Source organism: Nycticebus coucang, chromosome 14, assembly GCF_027406575.1.
Source record: "Nycticebus coucang isolate mNycCou1 chromosome 14, mNycCou1.pri, whole genome shotgun sequence".
Taxonomy (NCBI): Eukaryota; Metazoa; Chordata; class Mammalia; order Primates; family Lorisidae; genus Nycticebus; species Nycticebus coucang.
Genome location: NC_069793.1, coordinates 77515820 through 77534747, shown reverse-complemented (window position 1 = coordinate 77534747; position 18928 = coordinate 77515820). Strand labels below are relative to the sequence as shown.

Sequence of the window (18928 nt, the reverse complement as noted above, 5' to 3'; positions counted from 1 at the left end):
AGGAGAAAGAAGGAGTAAATAGTTCAGCTGGAACAGTCCCTAAACCCAGGAAAAGGCCTGATGGCAAACCTCAAGTTGTTTTGAAAACAACTCACCAACACTTCTGGCAAATAACTTGTGCAGCCTTTTACTACTGCTTATATACAGTAGAACCCCTGTAAGCTGACCATCCAAGGATCTGTAACAAACCAGTCAACATACAGAGGTGGTCAACATAAGGAACGAGGCCTATTGCACTGATACATACATGTGGTGCATGTTCAGTCTATGAAAAGTAAGGCATTTTAAGGAGGAATTACAACTGAGAAAGGGAAATGCCAGAAAAGGCTAAGACTGCTGTGGCCTGAAGTGAGAAAAGCAGTGTGGCAGAGATAAGGGCCAAAAAAATAGTCTGACTCACACGGGTTTGCAGCCTCCCTAGAGGAAGTGGAGGGGCCTGAATTGGCCACCCCGGGCATGGTGCAGCCTCTCCGTCTCTGGGGAGGAGTTGATCCCAGTCCCCTGCTGCTGCGGCGGTCTTCACTTGCTCTCACCCATCCCCTGGGGCGGTAGTGGCCCTCTTCGGGGTCGTCGCTAGGACGGGGGCCAAGGTACTCCCTTGCTCTCTCCAAGGAGGTGCCGAAGCGGGTAGCTTCGTCTTCACTTACTCTCTCCCAGAAGCCACTGAGACGGCGGCCGGAGTCTTCACCGACGCTCACTCCGGAGGAGTCGCTGGCTGCGTAGCCGCAGTCTTCACTTACTCCCTCCCAAGAACTAAGGCTGTGGCCGCCGTCGACACTTGCTCCCTCCCAAAAGCCACTGAGGCGGCGACTGCGGTCGTCACTTACTCTCTCCCCACAGCCACTGGTTCGGGGACCCCACACTTCTTCGACTTCCTCCCAAGTATCGCTGAGGCAGAGGCCACGATTTTCTCTGACTGTTCCCCCAGAGTCGCCAGTTTGGTTGCTACCGATTCTACTTAAATTCACGTCACTGCTGCGGAAGCTGCGATCTCCCCTTACTCTCTCCCAAGAGCTGCTGTGACAGTGGCCAATGTCGCCCCTAACTCTCTCCCGAGAGACACTGCAGTGGTGGCCTAGGTCTTCACTGACCCTTCTCGAGTCACTGTGGGAGAAACCGGCGTCTTCACTTACTCTTTCCGCAGGGAATTTGGAGCAGCGGTCGCCGTCTTCACGTTCTCTTTCCGGGTCTTGGCTAACCCTTTCCCTTGACTCGGCGTCGCGATGGCCGTCTCGGCAGTTTACCGTCCACACGGGGTGGCCAGTGCGGCGGCCGCCGTCTTCGTTTGCTCCTTGCCGCGAGTTGCTGTGGCGGCTGCCGCCTTCAGCAGGAACCCTATCGTAGTCGCTTTCCAGCTTCCCGACTCCTGCCACCAAGCTGGCAGGGCCGCGGAGCCGTCACCTTGGAAACGAGTAAACTTCCGGCGTGCTGAGGTAATTTCCTGTTCCTCGAGGAGCACGTCAGTTCCGGCTTCCTTCCTTTCACCTTTTTCCAGCTTTCCCCTCTAGAGATGCTGGGCGCTGGTGTGGACTGGTTTTCGGTGAAATTCTTCTCGGTCTCACACGAGCCTACCTAGGCCGGTCTCTGGAATGGCCTGTCATCGATCGCGCCCTCTATCGCTCAGCTACCCAAGTGGAGGCCTCAGGACTGCAGTCTGCGTAGGTGACCTGTGTGGCGCGGGCCGGGCGGGGCCTTTTCGTCCTTGAGCAAACCTAGTATACTTTTTCAGGATGGAAGAAAATCTGTTCCTACCCCGTCATTTCACAAAAGACCTAAAGGAGAAGTTAGCAGCTGCAGCCGCTGTCATTATTGAGTACTAGTGCCAGGCTCTTTGATAATTGCTTGTTAGGTGTCATCCGTTGTATAGGCTCAAGATATCAGTGAGGCCAAGTAGCAGGTAAGTTGTAAAGCTAGTATCAGAAAATACAGGCCATCAGTCAAAAACTGCTCTTGACCCCCAATCCAAGGTACTTTTCACTCTAACGTGTATACTTTAAGCAGTTGGGCCCAAATCTTTTCATTTCAACAATATTGCTTAACAATATGAATGAATTCTTCCACTCGCTATATGTTGCAAACATGAGTCAGGTTTTGTACTAGAACTGAGAATACATAAAGTGGTATAAATTCCTTACCCTTCAAGGGCATCACCCACCTTGATTTCCTGCCCTGTTCGTTTTGTCCATGTCGCCTTGCCATGTATTATCTTTTCCCTTAAGTAATGATGAATTGGGGTCCTGGAAATACACTTGTTCATATCTCTGCCTTTGTATATTGCTGTTCCTCTTATCAGGAACCCTTCCCTCCTCCTATTTTTGTTCTGTGAACACATTTGAGAAATTTTCTTGACCCTACCTCTCCTCTCTTGAGGTACAGTATACTTTCAACTTTCATGGTCTTTGTAATATTAATAATAACGTTTATTAAGTTCATAAGTCTGGCATTGTACTAAGTGCTTTATATTAGTTTTCTTATTTTTCCTTTATACAAATAATGAAATAAGGCACAAAAAAGTTGCCTGAGGACACACCTGAAAGGATTCTAACCTAGGTCTTAATTTTGTTAGACATGTTCCTCAAAGTCTCTGAATTTCCATAGCCTTTATTAGATTAGTTATTGTATTGTAATTATCTATTTAACAACTTTTCTCCACTCCCACCTCCCCAGGACTCTGAACTACTAGAAGGTAGGGACTGTATCTTATTCATCTTGGGATTCCTAACATCTAGAATAGCTAAAAATAAAGTTTTTAACTGTTAGAAGAGAATTTAGGATTAGTCATCCCCTTCCCCTCCTTTTTAGACATGGGGCAATGAGGCCCTATGTCTACCAGACATTTATTGAGTTATTAATGTAGACCGGTTTCTATGCTAAGTGATTTGCAAATAGTTTCAAACTTACTCTGTATTGTTAATTTTTTTTTACAGATGAAGAAACAGTTCAGATTTGACCACGATCACATAAGTAGGAGTTAAGGAATTGGAACCCACTATGACTGACTCCACGTTAATACAGTCTTTGTAGCCACTTACACTCATATAATAATGGTAAAGACTTTATTTTTTGCTATGCAGTATGGAATGGATAAGCTTAGGGAATGAGGCAGCACATGAAAAATCTTTAAAGTATATACATATGGCAAAAAGCATCAGAAAAGAAATTAGGGAAAAAGGTAGCAGATAAGCAGACAAAGTAAAATCTTACAAAGTAAACTTGAAAAGAATTTAAAATTAATGAAACAGAATAAAATTGGTCATGGTAATAGCTGGTGTTTGAAAAGAACTATAAATAGACACTCAGCAAATCTGAGGAAGAAAAGGAGAGAAAACAGTGTTGGAAACAAGGAGAATCTAGATGTGGAGACTTTGAAAAATTAGAAGTGAATTATTTTGTGTAATCTTATACAGGTTGAGTATCCCTTATCTGAAACGATTGGAACCAGAAATGTTTCAAATTTTGGATTTTTTTGGATTTTGGAATGTTTGCATATACATACATAATAGATAACTTGTGGATTAGACCCAGGTCTATACATAAAATTCTTTTGTTTTGTATGCATAGCCTAAAGGTAATTTTATGTAGTATTTTAAATTATTTTGAGCATGAAGCAAAGTTTTGTTAAGTGTGTAGAATTTTCTACTTCTGGCATCATATCAGCGCTCAAAAAGTTTCACATTTTGAAGCATTTAGGATCTTGGATTTTCAGATCTAGGATAATCAACTTTTACTCAACAGTCTTAAAATTGACTTGGAAAATACAGATTTCAAAAAATTGATTCAAGAGTTGGAATACCTTAGTAAGTTGATAATCATAAAAGAATGTCCTGGCCAGGCATGGTGACTTATACCTGTAATCCTAGCACTAAGAGACCAAGATGGGAGGATTGCTTGAGCCCACGGGTGGAGATCAGCCTGAGCAAGAGCAAGACCCCATCTCTACAAAAAATAAAAAAAAGTTAGCCAGGCATGGTGGCATATGCCTGTAGTCCCAGCTACTCTAGAGGTTGAGGTAGGAGGATTACCTGACGCCAGGAGTTTGAGGTTGCAGTGATCTATGATGATGCCGGTACACTCAAGCTCAGGCAACAGAGCTCAAAAAAAAAAAAAAAACGCCCTGAAGTAGTCTGTCCCCAACAAATGTCACCAGGGAGAAAGCATAGAGAAAGATGGAGCCTTTCCCAACTATGAAGCTAACAACTAACAACGCTAATCCTGTTAAAATATATATTATTCATGATTCAACTATATGGTTGTAGGTCTTCAACATGACTTGTTCAGATGAATGTTCTGTAATAGTCAACATAGCATTTTGTAAAGATAATTAGAAATTTGAATATCAGTAAGAGAATGAATAAATTATGCTACATCTGTAATATAAAATATTACACAGTGGTAGGAATGTTGATCTGCATACATTAACCAATATGGAAAAGGTTGTAAGACACAGGCAATGACAAAGGGTGCAAAACAGTAGGTGATCTCATTTTTTAAAAATTACTTTATAATTTCTTTTTAAATTTGGAAAAGATCTATACCGAATTGTTGCCTCAGTGATTATTATGTAAAGCAAGAAACAGAGGGTGTGAAAGAAGACTTTATACTAGTATATGGTTGAAAAAATGTTGTGATCCTCCTAAATAAATATATAGAAGCCCAGAAGAACTTGTGGTGTTGAATAAGACAAAAGAAGATAGTTTTAAGGAAAAGTATGTAGTCCAGGAGAGGTGAAGAGGCTAAGAAAGCACACTGGTTTTAGCACAGGGTTATTGATGATACTTAGGAGAGTAGTTTAAATATAGTTGAGATACAAGAACTAAGATTGCACAAGATTTCAAGGTAAGTGACTATGGAGGAAGTTTCTCAGCTGAAACAAAGTTCAGAACACAGATGCTGAAGTGGGCATCTCATCATTCCAGGAAATCAGAACCTTCATGAGTAGGTGGCTATGGTTACAATTACTGAAAATGGCTAATCTTCCATCCCTACTTCAGTTTTTCTAAAGTGGGGTGATAAAGCCGGATATCCCCCATAAACCAACCCTTTTCGTCTAATTTCAGAGGAGGAAGCAGGGTGCCCAGGCTAAAAAGGAATAAGTGGGTTTTGGTAACTCTACTCCCCGTTGCCCATGTGCCCTCTTCTCTTGCTTCCCAAGCATTCTAGCTCTCCCTTTGGTGTCCAGCCCAAGATCCTCACTACAGTATCCCATGGCTTTTTCTTATTTACCTACTCTTCTCCACCTTGCTCAACAAAGTACCCATTAACTCTGGAAGCTAACCTCCTTTAGGATTGGGAAAGAACTTCCACTTCTACAGAAGGTTTAGACTTTTCTTCACAGTAGCCTCCTAGTTTTCCACCATTTCTACCTCCAAAGTTAGATCTTTCTGCTTGCAGGCTTATTAAAATGCCTCCTAGATGTTCATGAATATTTTGTATAAACCTTTGTTAGGGTTCTTGGTGCTAAACAATATGTAACCTCAGCCATACAGAAGAACATAACTAGAATATAGAATTCTCTTTTTAGGCTAAGCTATTACATAAGAATTTTTTTTAATTATATATAATTAAGTCTTCATTATTTTTCCCAAAACTTGTAGGTTTGGGTGAATAACAATTGAGATAGTTTTATATTTCCTATAACATCGAAATTGGAAGTTTTAAGTAGGAAAATGATTTTAAAAACCAAAAGGGTACAAAATTAATAAAATTTGAGCCAGGAGTGGTGCCATGTGCCTGTAGTTCCAGCCTTTCAGTTAGCTGAGACAAGGATAGCTTGAGCCCAGGAGATCAAAACCATCCTAGGCAACATAGCAAGATCCTGTTTCAAAAGAAAAACTTTTTAAACTTAATGAAATCTCTAGATCAGGCGTCCTCAAACTGTGGCCCACGGGCCACATGAAGCGGTGTGAATTGTATTTGTTCCTGTTTTGTTTTTTACTTCAAAATAAGAGATGTGCAGTGTGCATAGGAATTTGTTCATAGTTTTTTTTTTTAAAAAACTATAGTCCGGCCCTCCAACAGTCTGAGGGACAGTGAATTGGCCCCCTGTTTAAAAAGTTTGAGGACGCCTGCTCTAGATTTTAGGAATTACATAATCTTTGTTCTTACAGTCTTCACCTCTCCATTGAAAAGACAATGTTGCATCTTCTATGGAGTTTCCTTCAGCTTTCCTTGCTGTGTTTACAGTGTTACATTACTAATTCTATCTCCCAGCCTTATGTGTTGACTATTATTTTGCCATCTTCTTTGGAGGCCAAAAGTTGAAGTTGTTGATTTTTAGATTAGTCACCTAATCTGGCTGTTCACTGGAATTAAACAGGAGCTTGTTAAAATTAGAGGTGTCCCAGGATAGGAATCAACTACATGTGACTCTCCTTTCTAGATCCGGCTCTGGCCTCCTACCTCAAAAAGAAAATAAGAATTGAACTTTCAATTCCAGCTCTGAAACTGATACATCCTATCTTGACCCTTTGTCTCCACAGAGCTCCTTTTAATATATATACATCCTGATGTCTACTTGTCTCATTCTAACTACCAATTAATCTCAACACTTAAATTTCATAACAGCTTTTAATATGTTGTTACTTTTCACACAATACCCATTGCACCAGGTGGTAGCACCCAACTGTTCTTGGATCAACAGAGAATATTTCTTAACCTCAATCTTACCATATTTTCTTGACTTTTTAATTTTTGGATTACCTATCCCTTAACATTTTTCCCCCTTTGCTGGTTCTCTTTTAATACCTTTTTTTAGCGCTTCTGTCTCCCCTTAACCACCCACCAGTCTTTCTTTATTCCCCAGGAAACCATCCCTTCCTTTTGAACATTGCATGTTAAGCACGTGATAAAAAGCTATAGGTGGTCTCAGAAAAACATTAAACAGTAAGTTCTGCCTGCATTTTTGGATTCAAAGACCTCCGTAATTCTTTTTTGTGGTGTTATGTACATTTGTAAGTTCAACTATCATATAATTTGTTTTAAATCTAGAGGACACCAGGGTTTTTTGGGGGAAGGGTACGGGGGGTTTGAGAGAGTCTGACTTTGTCCCCCTCAATAGAGTGCTGTGGCATCATAGCTCACAGCAAACCTCAGACTCTTGGGCTCAAGTGATCCTTCTGCTTCAGCCTCCCAAGTAGTTGGGACTACACATGTATACCACAACACCTGGCTACTTTTTAGAGAATGGGGTCTCACTCTTGCTCAAGCTTGTCTCAAACCTAGGCAATCCACACATCTTGGCCTCCCAAAGTGCTAGGATTACAGGCGTGAGCCACCACGCCTGGCTACACTATTTTTCTTACTGGACCTCTCTGTAGCACATGATTTGAAAAATTTATTCACTTGATTCTTTAAAACGAATATTTAGATGCAGATAGCATTTTACTTTTGTTTAAAATTTCTAGTGGCTGTCCTGGTCATCAGTGTAATATAGACTTCATAATCTATTCAAAATTACCAAGTATTAGTCATATAAAAACAAATTGCTGAAAACACATGAAGTGTTTGAAGCTTTTAACATTTGCTGTCATTCTCCACAGATAACCCTTCCCATCAGTATGGACTCCACTCTTAGTGGAGTCCTTCTTTAACCCACCTTCAGGTAGTTTGGTGTGTATGTTTCTATTTGGCATATGTCTTGTGGTTTTTTGTTTTTTGTTTTTTTAATGTAGAAATAGTATGTAATGAAGTGAGACTGCTAGGTTTAAATTCTTTTTTGAAAGGGAGTGAGACAGTTGGCCTTGATAGAGTGCCATGGTGTCATAGCTCACAGCAACTTCAAACTGTTAGGCTCAAGTGATCTTGCTTCAGCCTCCTGAGGCAACTACAAGTGTCTGACACAATGCCCAGCTATTTTTAGTTGGTGTCTCTTGCTCAGGCTGGTTTCAAACTCCTAAGCTCTCACTTTGCCTCCCAGAAAGTGCTCGGATTACAGGTGTGAGCCACAGCACCCAGCCAACACAATTTTACTTGAGGGGGTGCTTTAATTTCAACTATAAACTGGGGACACCAGTACAGCAAAAGATGTGAGTACTTGTTACAATTTATGCTGAAAATCTTGTAGTGCCAACCACATAGTAAATGCTTGGTAAAACTCTGTTTATATATCCATCTCCCATAAATAGCAGAAAAGATTATCTCAGAGTGACTGGCTCGTAGCAGGCACCACCATCATGTTTTAAAGAACAGAGAGATGAAAACGAAGTTACATTCTAAAGCCATTCAAGAAATAAAGAAATACAAACAGTTTCTTCATCATTCTATTTATTACATGTATGAATATTAACATCTCATGGTATCCATCTAATTCAGTCAAAACCAACAAAGGAAAAAGGTTAACCATGTTTCAAATGAACATTCTTACAGATTCCCCTGTAACTTAAAATAGAAATATGTTCTTCTGCATTAAATCATTTGACAATTTGAAAAATGACTTAAAAAAAAAATTACCTTTAGTACTTAAATATATCTGTTAATTGGTTGATGGCATCAGTGTCCAATTTCAAGAATAAAAGTTGCTTCATTAGATACTTTCCAAAAATGAACATCTGGATGGTTCTCTATAGCTAGATATATATGTATATATATGCAAATATGTCCTATCTCATTTTTTAAAATATTTTCAAATCTGGCTTTTCTATTTGAGAAAAGTCCTGCAGTGCTCTCACAACCCCTTTTTGAAGGATAAAACTAACTTCAGACTTTGCTTTAATCATGGAAAGCTACTCCCAAAAAAAAAATCTTACATGGAGGTTGCTGTTCAATTCCATTTTTACCTAATAAAAAGTACAGAAACACTTTATTTGATGGTGTGCATAAATATTACACTCCATGGATAGCAAAAATATTTTTTATTTATAATTTACAGTTTCACAAGTGAAAATCTTACATTTTTTACACATACAATTTCATTTTGTTAAATTTGCACACATCTACAGAACTTTCACACAACAAGCACCTGAAACTGTGCAGGCAGTAGGAAATGCAAATACTAAAATGTATTTATTAACCAAATGATAGCTGAAGGCCCTGCCTCAGCTAGACAGTTTATATAGATATGTCTATATATACATAAAAAAATTCTTCACCTTCTAGATTCAACAGCAGCTTTTTTAAAAAAGAAAACATACCTTTCTCATTTTATTTAGACTGACTCAACTGTATCATTTTCAGTTTTAATTTCAGTGGGTGTTGTTAAGCTTTCCTCTGTACAAGCTGGTGGGGTATCAATTTGTTCTTCCTTAACTTTAGGACTTTCACAAGGTTCCTGCAATTCGTTTTTGACAATGTTCAACATAATGTTCAAAGGGTTTTCAACTGGTGTCTTGCTGGGAGATGGTGTACAATCAAATGAAGACGTCTACAAAATGAAAAGGCCCTATAAATACTGAGGAAAGTTCAAAAGTATCACATTTAATGACATCTGGTTTTATAAGACCCTTGTATAGACAAAGGAACATATACATACCAAATGCAACTGAAAACCTGCTTCCCCACAAACATAAAGGCAATCAAATAATTCTTAAGGTACTCAGCAATGAGCTAGCAGTAACAGCTAAGCTGTGGCAGATATAGAGCAAAAAAAATGTAGATTAGATATGCTTCTACATTTCATCCCACATAGATGGTAACCCCTCATATATCCTAGTATTTTGGTCACTGTCTTAATTTCAAATATTCTGAGGAATTTTTAAGTCCCCACAAACGGAGCCGGGTAGGGTGGCTCATTCCTGTAATCCTAGCACTCTGGAAGGTCGAGGAGTTTGAGACCAGCCTGAGCAAGAGTGAGGCTCCATCTCTAAAAAAAAAATAGCCGGACATTGTGACAGGCACCTGTGGTCCCAATTAGTCAGAAGTCTGAGGCAAAAGGTTGCTTGAACCCTGTAAGTTTGAGGTTGCTATAAGCTATGATGCCATAGGCACTCTACCAAAGTTAACAGAGTAAGACTCAAAAAAAAAAAAATCCCCACAAACCATCCTAGTAAATTCTAGGCTTTTTTTTTTTTGGCCCAGGACCAGGTTTGAACCCACCACTTCCCAATATATGGGGCTGGTACCCTACTCCTTGAACCACAGGCACTGCCCTCAACTCTAGTGTTAATAACCTGAACATAACCTTCTAAACTGCCTCCTGAATTCAATTTTAAAGTTAAGTTATTCCATTATTTGGTTTAAAAAATAGTCATGTTGCAACAAAAACAACAATTTGAATTTTTAAGGCCAGGAAACAGACTGTGTCTTTTTTAATTTTACACGTGAGCATTTAAAAATTATGCCTATATTAGATGGCTAAATCTGTTTTCTTTTTTCTTTTTTGAAGAGACATGGAGAGAAGGGGAGCCTGCACAGCCCTGGCAGGCTGAGTCCCCACGCCCAGATGGCTAAATATAAGAAAAATATAGCAGTAAATGCTACCCACAGCTCTAGAAACCTATTTCCATGAATGATCTTTCTCATCTTCAGTTTTCCTTATATTTCCCTGGGCCTACGGGTCTAATAAAAAACATCAAGATTCAAGTGAATAAAATTTAAGGAATGACACAGAAATTTCAGAGTTCAAATTGTTTGCATGTTATAAAAAATGGTATGTTGATATATATCAAATCCTATCTAGCACCAATATTTAGTGAACCTAAATGCTATATCAGTACATAAAAACAGCTCAACATAGTAACAATATTAAAATAACAAAATTTCTCTTATGCAAAAGAAAATCACTGAAAGGTAAAGGTTATTAATGAGAACAAACAGTTACCAAAAACTTACATTTTGATAATCTTCATAACATGATGGATGATAAATCTGAAGCAAAAAAGAAAAAAGTAAATATAGGCACATTCATTTCTAATAGGCTATCTGATAAGATTTTTCTTTTAAATTTTAACCAAAAGATAGATGTCTTTGGAAAGGTGACAAAAATCATTTGGTCACAGAAATGAATAAAGCCATAATTTTCACTGTCACCCAGAAATCTAAAATACTGTTTTCTCTTTAAACTTGGTTGGCACAACATGGTTTGTTTTCAAGACAGCACAGTTTTGATGATGAAACATAAATTTGCAATCAAAATAGTGTGGTTAAGCAGAACTAACCAGATTCAGAAGAATAGTCCTGGGTCTAGCATTAAGTAATTATGTAACCTGTCTAAAATAAATATAGAATCAGATGATTGTAAAGATTCCTTACAAAGACTCTAAGGTCCAATACTTTTTTATTAAGGCCAAAAAACAAGAACCTCCTTCTTCCAAAGTAATGAGCTACCCCAACAAAAATATACTAATCTTAGCACTTTCTTATAAAAGCTGAAAATTACCTTTCCATCTACTCTAATAGCATTTTTTAAATGCCATTCCTCCTCTTCTTCATCCCAGTATTGTTCAAATTGTTCTTGACAGATTTCACAACTCTAAAAGAGAATCACAAAAGTAAAATTTATATAATAGTATAAATACATTGAAAACCATTAAAGTATAAATATATAAACATTTAGTTAAGTGGAAGTATATTAAGAGTGTTAAGAGTCAAGTAATGTCCAATATAAAATACAGATAGAAAATAAGTTTCAAGGATTCTGTCAATCTTCCATGTAAAAATAGTAAACATACCACTGCTATTGGTCACTGATATTTTCTACTTTAGTTAAGAAACGCAAAGCCGGATTCCAAGAGTAAACTTGAAGAGAAGACCTTGCAAGAAATCTTACCATTAAAAGGGATCTAAATAAAGTGATACATTTACCACTCCAGAAGTTCCTGACTTAAGTGAGGGATACTCCCAAAGAAATAAAATTTAAACATTCTTCTCTTACCTCAACTGCTCCAGCTGGTCCAGCAGGTACACTTTGGAACTCCTTTTCCTTAGCAGCCTCCTGGGTTTTGAGCACAACTTCCTCATGTACTTTTTCAAAAAACTGGCTCTTGGCACGTTCTTCCAGATCAGCTATTTCCTCAAATTCTATCCAGTCCTTACAAGAAATTAATTTAAATACAGTATTTCCATTTATTTCTAAACTTTTACAGCATGTCTCCAACCTAATGCCATTTAAAGGTAAGGACACATTCTCCTACAATATGCACTAATATTATTTAAAATTACACTTTGTCTTTGAGCCCAGTAGATAACATATAGCAACTAATGAACAATTAAGATTTTTTTTTTTTTTGAGACAGAACATGAAGCTGTCGCCCTGGATAGAGTGATGTGGCATCACAGCTCACAGCAACCTCCAACTCCTGGGCTCAAGCGATTCTCCTGCCTCCACCTCCCAAGTAACTGGAACTACAGGCGCCTGCCACAACACCCAGCTATTTTTTGGTTGCAACCATTATTGCTTGGTGGGCCAGGGCTGGATTCGAACCCGCTAGCTTAGGTATATGTGGCTGGTGCCTTAGCCACTTGAGCCACAAGCGCCGAGCCAACAATTAAGATATTAATGTTAATTTTCATCATCTCTAGAATTACAACTATTAATTTAAACAAGATAAAGTCCAAGTACAACTTTTTACAAAATAATTCATTCACAAAAAACCTTGGAATTTTAAAGCTAGAACAAGCTTGTGTACTACTCTGATCTCAACAAAAAACAAAATCCTTGCTGTTCCAAATTCCTTTTTTAAAAACCTTTTGTTTTCCAGGGGCCAAATTTTTTTTTCAGAAGATTTACATGGTAGCTTTCAGGAATTACTTACACTAATAAAGTTTAGGACGATATAATTTAGGCCTAAAATATAGTAGAGGCATATGGATTACTTACTGTTAAACTGTAGTACCAACGTCTATGAGTGACTTTTCTGCTAACATCTTTTTCTGTTCTATTTTGCCGATAATGCCAGTCCAAGTGATCTGCATATACGTCTGTCTGTGATGTTGTAAACCTCATTCCACAAGAGTAACACTGAATGCCAGTGTACAGTCGATTTATAACACTATCATAGCGTCTATTTTGAAAAAAGAAATAATCTTTAGTGTTGATAACATGGATTAGTGCCCTTTAAAGAAGCCAATTACAAATATATTCCATTTTCCATATTTTATGAAACCAAGAACTAGCTGAAACAGTCACTAGTCAAAGATCAATATTAGTAGTGTGTTACTGACTCTTTTTACCTTAACTTTTGTGACTTTTTGAACATGGAGCCTATCTTATTGATAGGTTTAACCCACTTATTTCCTTTTAGCTAAAAATGGAATGATCCTATGCTAGCTAACAAGGCAACAGTTGGCCTAGTCTTAGCTTGGAGTCAATATTGAGATGGACATGCCTTTTACCTTTCTAGATCTTTGGAGTTTTAAATACTTTAACTCCTCTAGTTTGGTCTAAAAACATTTTTTAAAAAAAAAGGTATAGAAGATACAATATTAATAACATGAATAACTAAAAGGAAAAATTAAAAGACATTGGGAAACTTGGTCGGCAATAATCAGTTTCTTAAAATTCTGTGCTTCCTAAAGAGGCATACTGACCAAGTAAATAAAGAACAGCTATTAACACCAAAGAAGAAAAAAATAGAATAAAGCGAAGTATAAAAAACTGGTACTTCACATTAAAGCAAACTAAATAGTCACACATTAATACTGAATGATTTAATAAAATATAGTTTTATAACTATATGGTGTTAGTAGAACATTGAGATCTAACCTGTCACTTTCAGAAAGTCAAAAGATTTTGGGTGGCGCCTGTGGCGCAAAAGGGTAGGGCACCGGCCCCATATGCCATAGGTGGAAGGTTCAAACCCAGCCCCGGCCAAAAACTGCAAAAAAAAAAAAAAAAAAAAATCAAAAGATTTTATGTACATATAATAAATCAAAAAGCAGAAAAATATGGCCTGTGGCTCAGTGAGTAGGGCACCAGTCCCATATACTGAGGGTAGCGGGTTCAAACCTGGCCCCAGCCAACCTGCAACAAAAAATAACCAGGCATTGTGGCAGACGCCTGTGGTCCCAGCTACTCGGGAAGCTGACACAAGAGAATAGCCTAAGCCCAAGAGCTGAAGGTTGCTGTGAGCTGTCATGCCATAGCACTCTACCAAGGGCAACAAAGTGAGACTCTCTCTTAAAAAAAAAAAAAAAAGGAAGAAAAATAATGCATATTTTAAGAAATAAAGAGATAAATGCCAAAAAATAATGAAGAGTTTTTTAAAAATGGTTGCCTTTGAGGGACAGAGTTGGGTGAAGAGTAGTAGCAGGAGAAAGAGAAGTCACCTATTATTAAGTCTTTATGTGAAATTATTGCTTTGAAAAAAAGAATACTGATTTTGAGAGTGAAACTCATGTGTTTTTTAATAAAGTACTCACAAGGATATAATGAATCCATTATTAGAAAACAGCTTTAAAACTATTTTTATATCAGTAATATAAGCAATACAGGCCAGGTGCAAGGGCTCATGCCCATAATCCTATCACTCAGAGAGGATCACGTCAAGCCAGGAGTGTGAGACCAACCTGCGCAAAAGAGAGACCCTGTCTATTCCAAAAACAGAAAAATTAGTAGGGTGTTATAGTGGAAGCCTATAATCCCCACTTCCCATGAGGCTGAGGCAGTGGATCACTTGAGCCCAGGTGTTTGAGGTTGCGGAGCTGTGACGATATACCACTACACTCTACCTACCCCTAAGCAACAGAGTAAAAACCTTGTCAAACAACAAAAAACATTTTTTGTAATACTGGACTATAAAAGTCTCATTTCTAAACCTCAAAAGTGTAAGAATGTCAATATAGAAAAAAATGATGTTAAAAATGAAAATACAGAGCAACATATGAACAAATTATCAATACTTGGTACTTAAATTCCCTATATTTTCTGAATCAACCACAGATATAAAAATGAAAATTCAGGGGTGGACTTTTGGCCTAAGTACTTGTCCAACATACATATTTTAAAGGGAAATTTAAAAATAGGCTACCCAAAGATTACGTTATGTATATGTTTTACTACATTAAAAAAAAAGAGACACCGGCACAGTGGCTCACACTTGTAATCCTAGCTCTCTGAGAGGCCGAAGTGAGCTCAGGTATTCAAGAACAGCTGAGCAAAAGCGAGACTCCCATCTCTACTAAAAATAGAAAAACTGAAGCAAGAGAATCACTTGAGCCCAAGAGTTGGAGGTTGCTGTGAGCTATGACACCATAGCACTCTACCCAGGGGGACAGCCTGAGACTCTGTCTCTCACACACACACACACACACACACACACACAAAAGAGAATAAAATGAAATAGCACTAATAGTGCCAATATCCACTGTTATTAAAATTAGATTACATACTGTTTCAATTCTTCAATTGTAAAATTAGTAAGATCTGGAACATCTTGATCTTCATTTTGATCATCTTCTTCTTCAGGTGGGGGCTGAGCAGCAACTTCATTTACTTCTTCAATTGAGAAGAAAGACATACAAATTTCTTGTGTACCATTCTCCATGTACTCTTCATAGAGGATCAGTATAAGCATATAAAGAGGTCTACGTAGACTTAGTCTATTTAGTGCTTCTAATCTGAGTTTATTTGCTAAGGAACCTAATATAATTATTTTAATACACGATGTTGTTAGGTCTGATCTCTTAAAAGTCAATCTTCATCAAAGTTTTTTTTTAGCAATATTCAATCATTTTCAAAAGTTAAATCAATGTGCAATAACTATATGTCTACAGCAATGTTCATTAACTGAAACAAATGCTTACTGTAAGAGTAACAGTTCAATCTTAGAAAATTTAAAAGAATTTCCTTATAAACCACTTTCAAAAATAAAAAGTATATTTAAGAATTTGATTATTCTGGGCGGCGCCTATGGTTCAAGGAGTAGGGCGCTGGTCCCATATGCCGGAGGTGGTGGGTTCAAACCCAGCCCCGGCCAAAAACTGCAAAAACAAAGAATTTGATTATTCTAAGGACCTTTATCACAAAATCATTATATCATATCATACAACTCTAAAATTCAATGAAGCTTCGTGTACATAAAGTGTAAGATCATACTTACGTGTTGTCGCTGAATCAGGCTGAGACAATTTGAGAATTCCTGTTTTTAGCAGTTTTGAAAACAATTCATTTACATCCACCTGACTGAGATGATTATCAGGATATGCCTTAGGAAGGGCTCCTTTAAAGAAAATAACACTCTTAAAGTAAAGTAGAACTTTTTTTTTTGGAGACAGAGTCTCACTTTGTCGCCCCTGGTAGAGTACCATAGTGTCATAGCTCACAGCAACCTCAGACTCTTGGGCTCAAGAGATCCTCTTGCCTCAGCCTCCCGAGTAGCTGGGACTATAGGCACCTGCCAAAATGCCCGGCTATTTTTTTTTTTTTTTTTTAAGAGATGGGGTCTCACTCTACCTCAGACTCGTCTGGAACTTGTGAGCTCGGGCAATCCACCCACCTCAGCTTCTCACAATGCTGGGATTACAGGCGTGAGCCACCACATGGGGCATAAAAGTAGAACTTAAAGTAGTAACTTATACTGAGCATTTTTCAAAGTTTTCTTCAAGATGTGTCCTACCAACAGTAACTTTAACAAAATCTTACTAGTAATGGGTTTAATTACTTCATTAGGTCAACAAATTTTTACCACTTGAAAATATATTCTAGGACAAATGTTGAAAACTAACCTGAAAACCGTGATACTTTATGTAACTCTGAGTACACCTGCCCTGTGACCTTTACTGAATTGTATTACCCTTGCCAAGAAGCTCAGGCTTACTAAAGCTTCAGTAACTTGAAAGGGACAAGCATTAACAACCTCATTATGGTAAGTGAGGAATCCTCTTTGGTGAGGAACCATTCCAATTCCACATTTTGCTAAGCACTATAAAAACAGTATTTTAATGTATTTAAAAGTCACTATGATGTACCTCACTATACTTCTAGAACAAAGTTCTAAAATTACTAAAAGTCCCTCTTAATGGCAGAAATTCAATTAACACCCACAATACACATAATCCCTAACCTTAATCACTTTATACTCTGAATTTATCACAGTGCCTAATACATACAGTAGCCTAATTAATGTCTGTTCAAATTAAATGTCTGAATGCATAAATGAATAAATCAACTTCAATAGCTAATTACAATAGCCATTTCAGACACAACTCTAACATTTACATTCTATTAGAATTTGCTGCTTATGTATCTAAAAGATATAATCAGCCATTCATATGTCTGAAGGCAGCCAAGTTCAGTGATCAAGAGCATTGTATACACCACACAGTATTTGTTCAACCAAAAACAATAAAATAAAAATCAATAGATCTGCTACATTATAAAGCTCTTTGAAGGACAACCTTATTAAATTCATCCTCACACAATGCCTAGCAAACAGTAAATGATCAATGTAGGTCTGAAAGAATAAATGAACATGACTATATTTATTATTGGGAAAAAGACGTTTTTACTTTCAAATGAAAGAACCTTGAAGAGAGAAGCTGAATATAACATACTGTTTACACCTCATAAGTAGAACTTCAACCCAAGGGAATAAGAAATAAGATGTGATTTCTTCTATGACACTACTATGCCCTGTGTGTGTGTGTGTGTGTGTGTGTGTGTGTGTGTGTGTATATATATATGTGCATGTATGTATGTGTGTATACCCAAGGTTGTAAATGGAAAAATAAAATCTATAGTTTTTACACTATCTCACACCACTAACCTTAGTATGACAAATCCTCTACTCAACAAAAAAAACTGAGTTCTACAGGAAAATATAAACTATGTCTCATTTGATTCTCTTAGAACCAAAAAAATCCCTGGCTAATTACTGATACTACCATATCCTGTTTACAAAGAAAGAAACTGAACCACAGGGAGGATACTCCCTTAAACCATGCCCACTCTTAAGTGACAGCATAAAGATTCTAACCCTGGTCTTCTGGACTTTAGCTCCCAAATTCTTCCCTTTTCATTATAGTGATAACAAAAAACCTAACAAATACTAATTGATCCTAATTGTCCATCTAGAAATTAAAAGTAAAAAGCTTTCAAATTAATTGAATAATTTCTTGAGATAACACAATTTAAGAACTAAGGCATAAAAGAAAGCTTTGCTAGGACTTCTCTAATTACTTTCTAAGTCTTGGAAAACTTCCAAAATTTGTAAACTGAGTAATTGAATGCTATACTAAAGCACATTTCTGAAAATGGCTTTTTTAATAATTCAGAAATTTAAGAAAGTAGCACTACTATTTGGTTAGGCTAGTTCTCAATATATTAACTTTATAGTTATGTAACAAATCACCATAATTTATATAATTTCCATTTACCAAATAATAAAACTAAAATTCATTTTTAAAGCTCTTACATCCAGCATTAGTTACATCTCACCCTGTAGTAACAAAGACACTCATGAGATGACCTGGCTAGGAAATCAGTTTTTTTCTATTTGAGTATCAATAAAAAAAAAACATACAAATGAATCCACTTTGTAAGGCAGTATTCCCCAGTATTCACTTATTAAATGTTTACTGTGTCGTAACATACACATACAAAACAAACTCAAAATATCAAATAACTGAGATTTCTGAGGTTTGTCATTTATTTCATTCTACAGCAGCAACACACATCATACGCACCACCCTACCTCCCAGCTTCCACCCAATAGGTTTCATTCCCTCTTTCTTTTGGTCTACAAGTCCTGCTAACCATGTCTAGCAATAAAGAGTAAATACACATCAACAACAATGTAAACGAACTTAAAATAGGAATAAAAACATTTTAGCCAAATTAAAGTTCTCTAAAGTACGTCCTCTGAAAACTGTCATTTTCTAAAATTGACAAAGTTAGCTATTCAACAAAACGGTAATTGTCTTTTGAAAAACAATGTTCAGAAAGTGCTTACCTGAAGGATTCTGAACAAATGCTCCAGGATTTTGCGGATGAACTGGTAAAAATTGTTGTCCTTGGCCAAAAGCCACTGGCTGACCAACACCAGTCAGAACCTTTAAG

General features: G+C 37.4%; 2 protein-coding genes and 1 long non-coding RNA gene across 6 annotated transcripts in view; 1 reads left to right on the top strand and 2 right to left on the bottom strand.

Moving 5' to 3' along the window:
• ANKRD42 (ankyrin repeat domain 42) overlaps positions 1–1414 on the bottom strand; it is a 97345-nt gene extending 95931 nt beyond the window's left edge. For 2 of the 3 annotated variants that reach the window (XM_053560160.1, XM_053560161.1), the window contains exon 1: positions 401–1393. In XM_053560160.1, the coding sequence (XP_053416135.1) occupies positions 401–458 (58 nt within the window). In that variant the 5' untranslated portion in view covers positions 459–1393. Of the gene's footprint in view, positions 1–400 lie in introns of all 3 variants that reach the window. The other variant, XM_053560163.1, reaches the window with a different exon arrangement.
• A 51-nt stretch (positions 1415–1465) lies between these two features.
• On the top strand, positions 1466–10748 carry LOC128564641 (uncharacterized). The gene is made up of 3 exons (XR_008374138.1): positions 1466–1658; positions 2928–3047; positions 10319–10748. It is a non-coding gene; the product is annotated as an uncharacterized LOC128564641 (long non-coding RNA).
• Positions 8246–18928, bottom strand: part of PCF11 (PCF11 cleavage and polyadenylation factor subunit) — a 24690-nt gene continuing 14007 nt past the window's right edge. For both annotated transcript variants that reach the window (XM_053560158.1, XM_053560159.1), the window contains exons 9-16: positions 18822–18921; positions 15972–16091; positions 15262–15367; positions 12752–12935; positions 11807–11962; positions 11312–11404; positions 10765–10800; positions 8246–9358 (exon numbers count right to left, since the gene is read on the bottom strand). In XM_053560158.1, coding sequence (XP_053416133.1) covers positions 9143–9358; positions 10765–10800; positions 11312–11404; positions 11807–11962; positions 12752–12935; positions 15262–15367; positions 15972–16091; positions 18822–18921 — 1011 coding nt within the window. In that variant the 3' untranslated portion in view covers positions 8246–9142. The remainder of the gene's footprint in view (positions 9359–10764; positions 10801–11311; positions 11405–11806; positions 11963–12751; positions 12936–15261; positions 15368–15971; positions 16092–18821; positions 18922–18928) is intronic.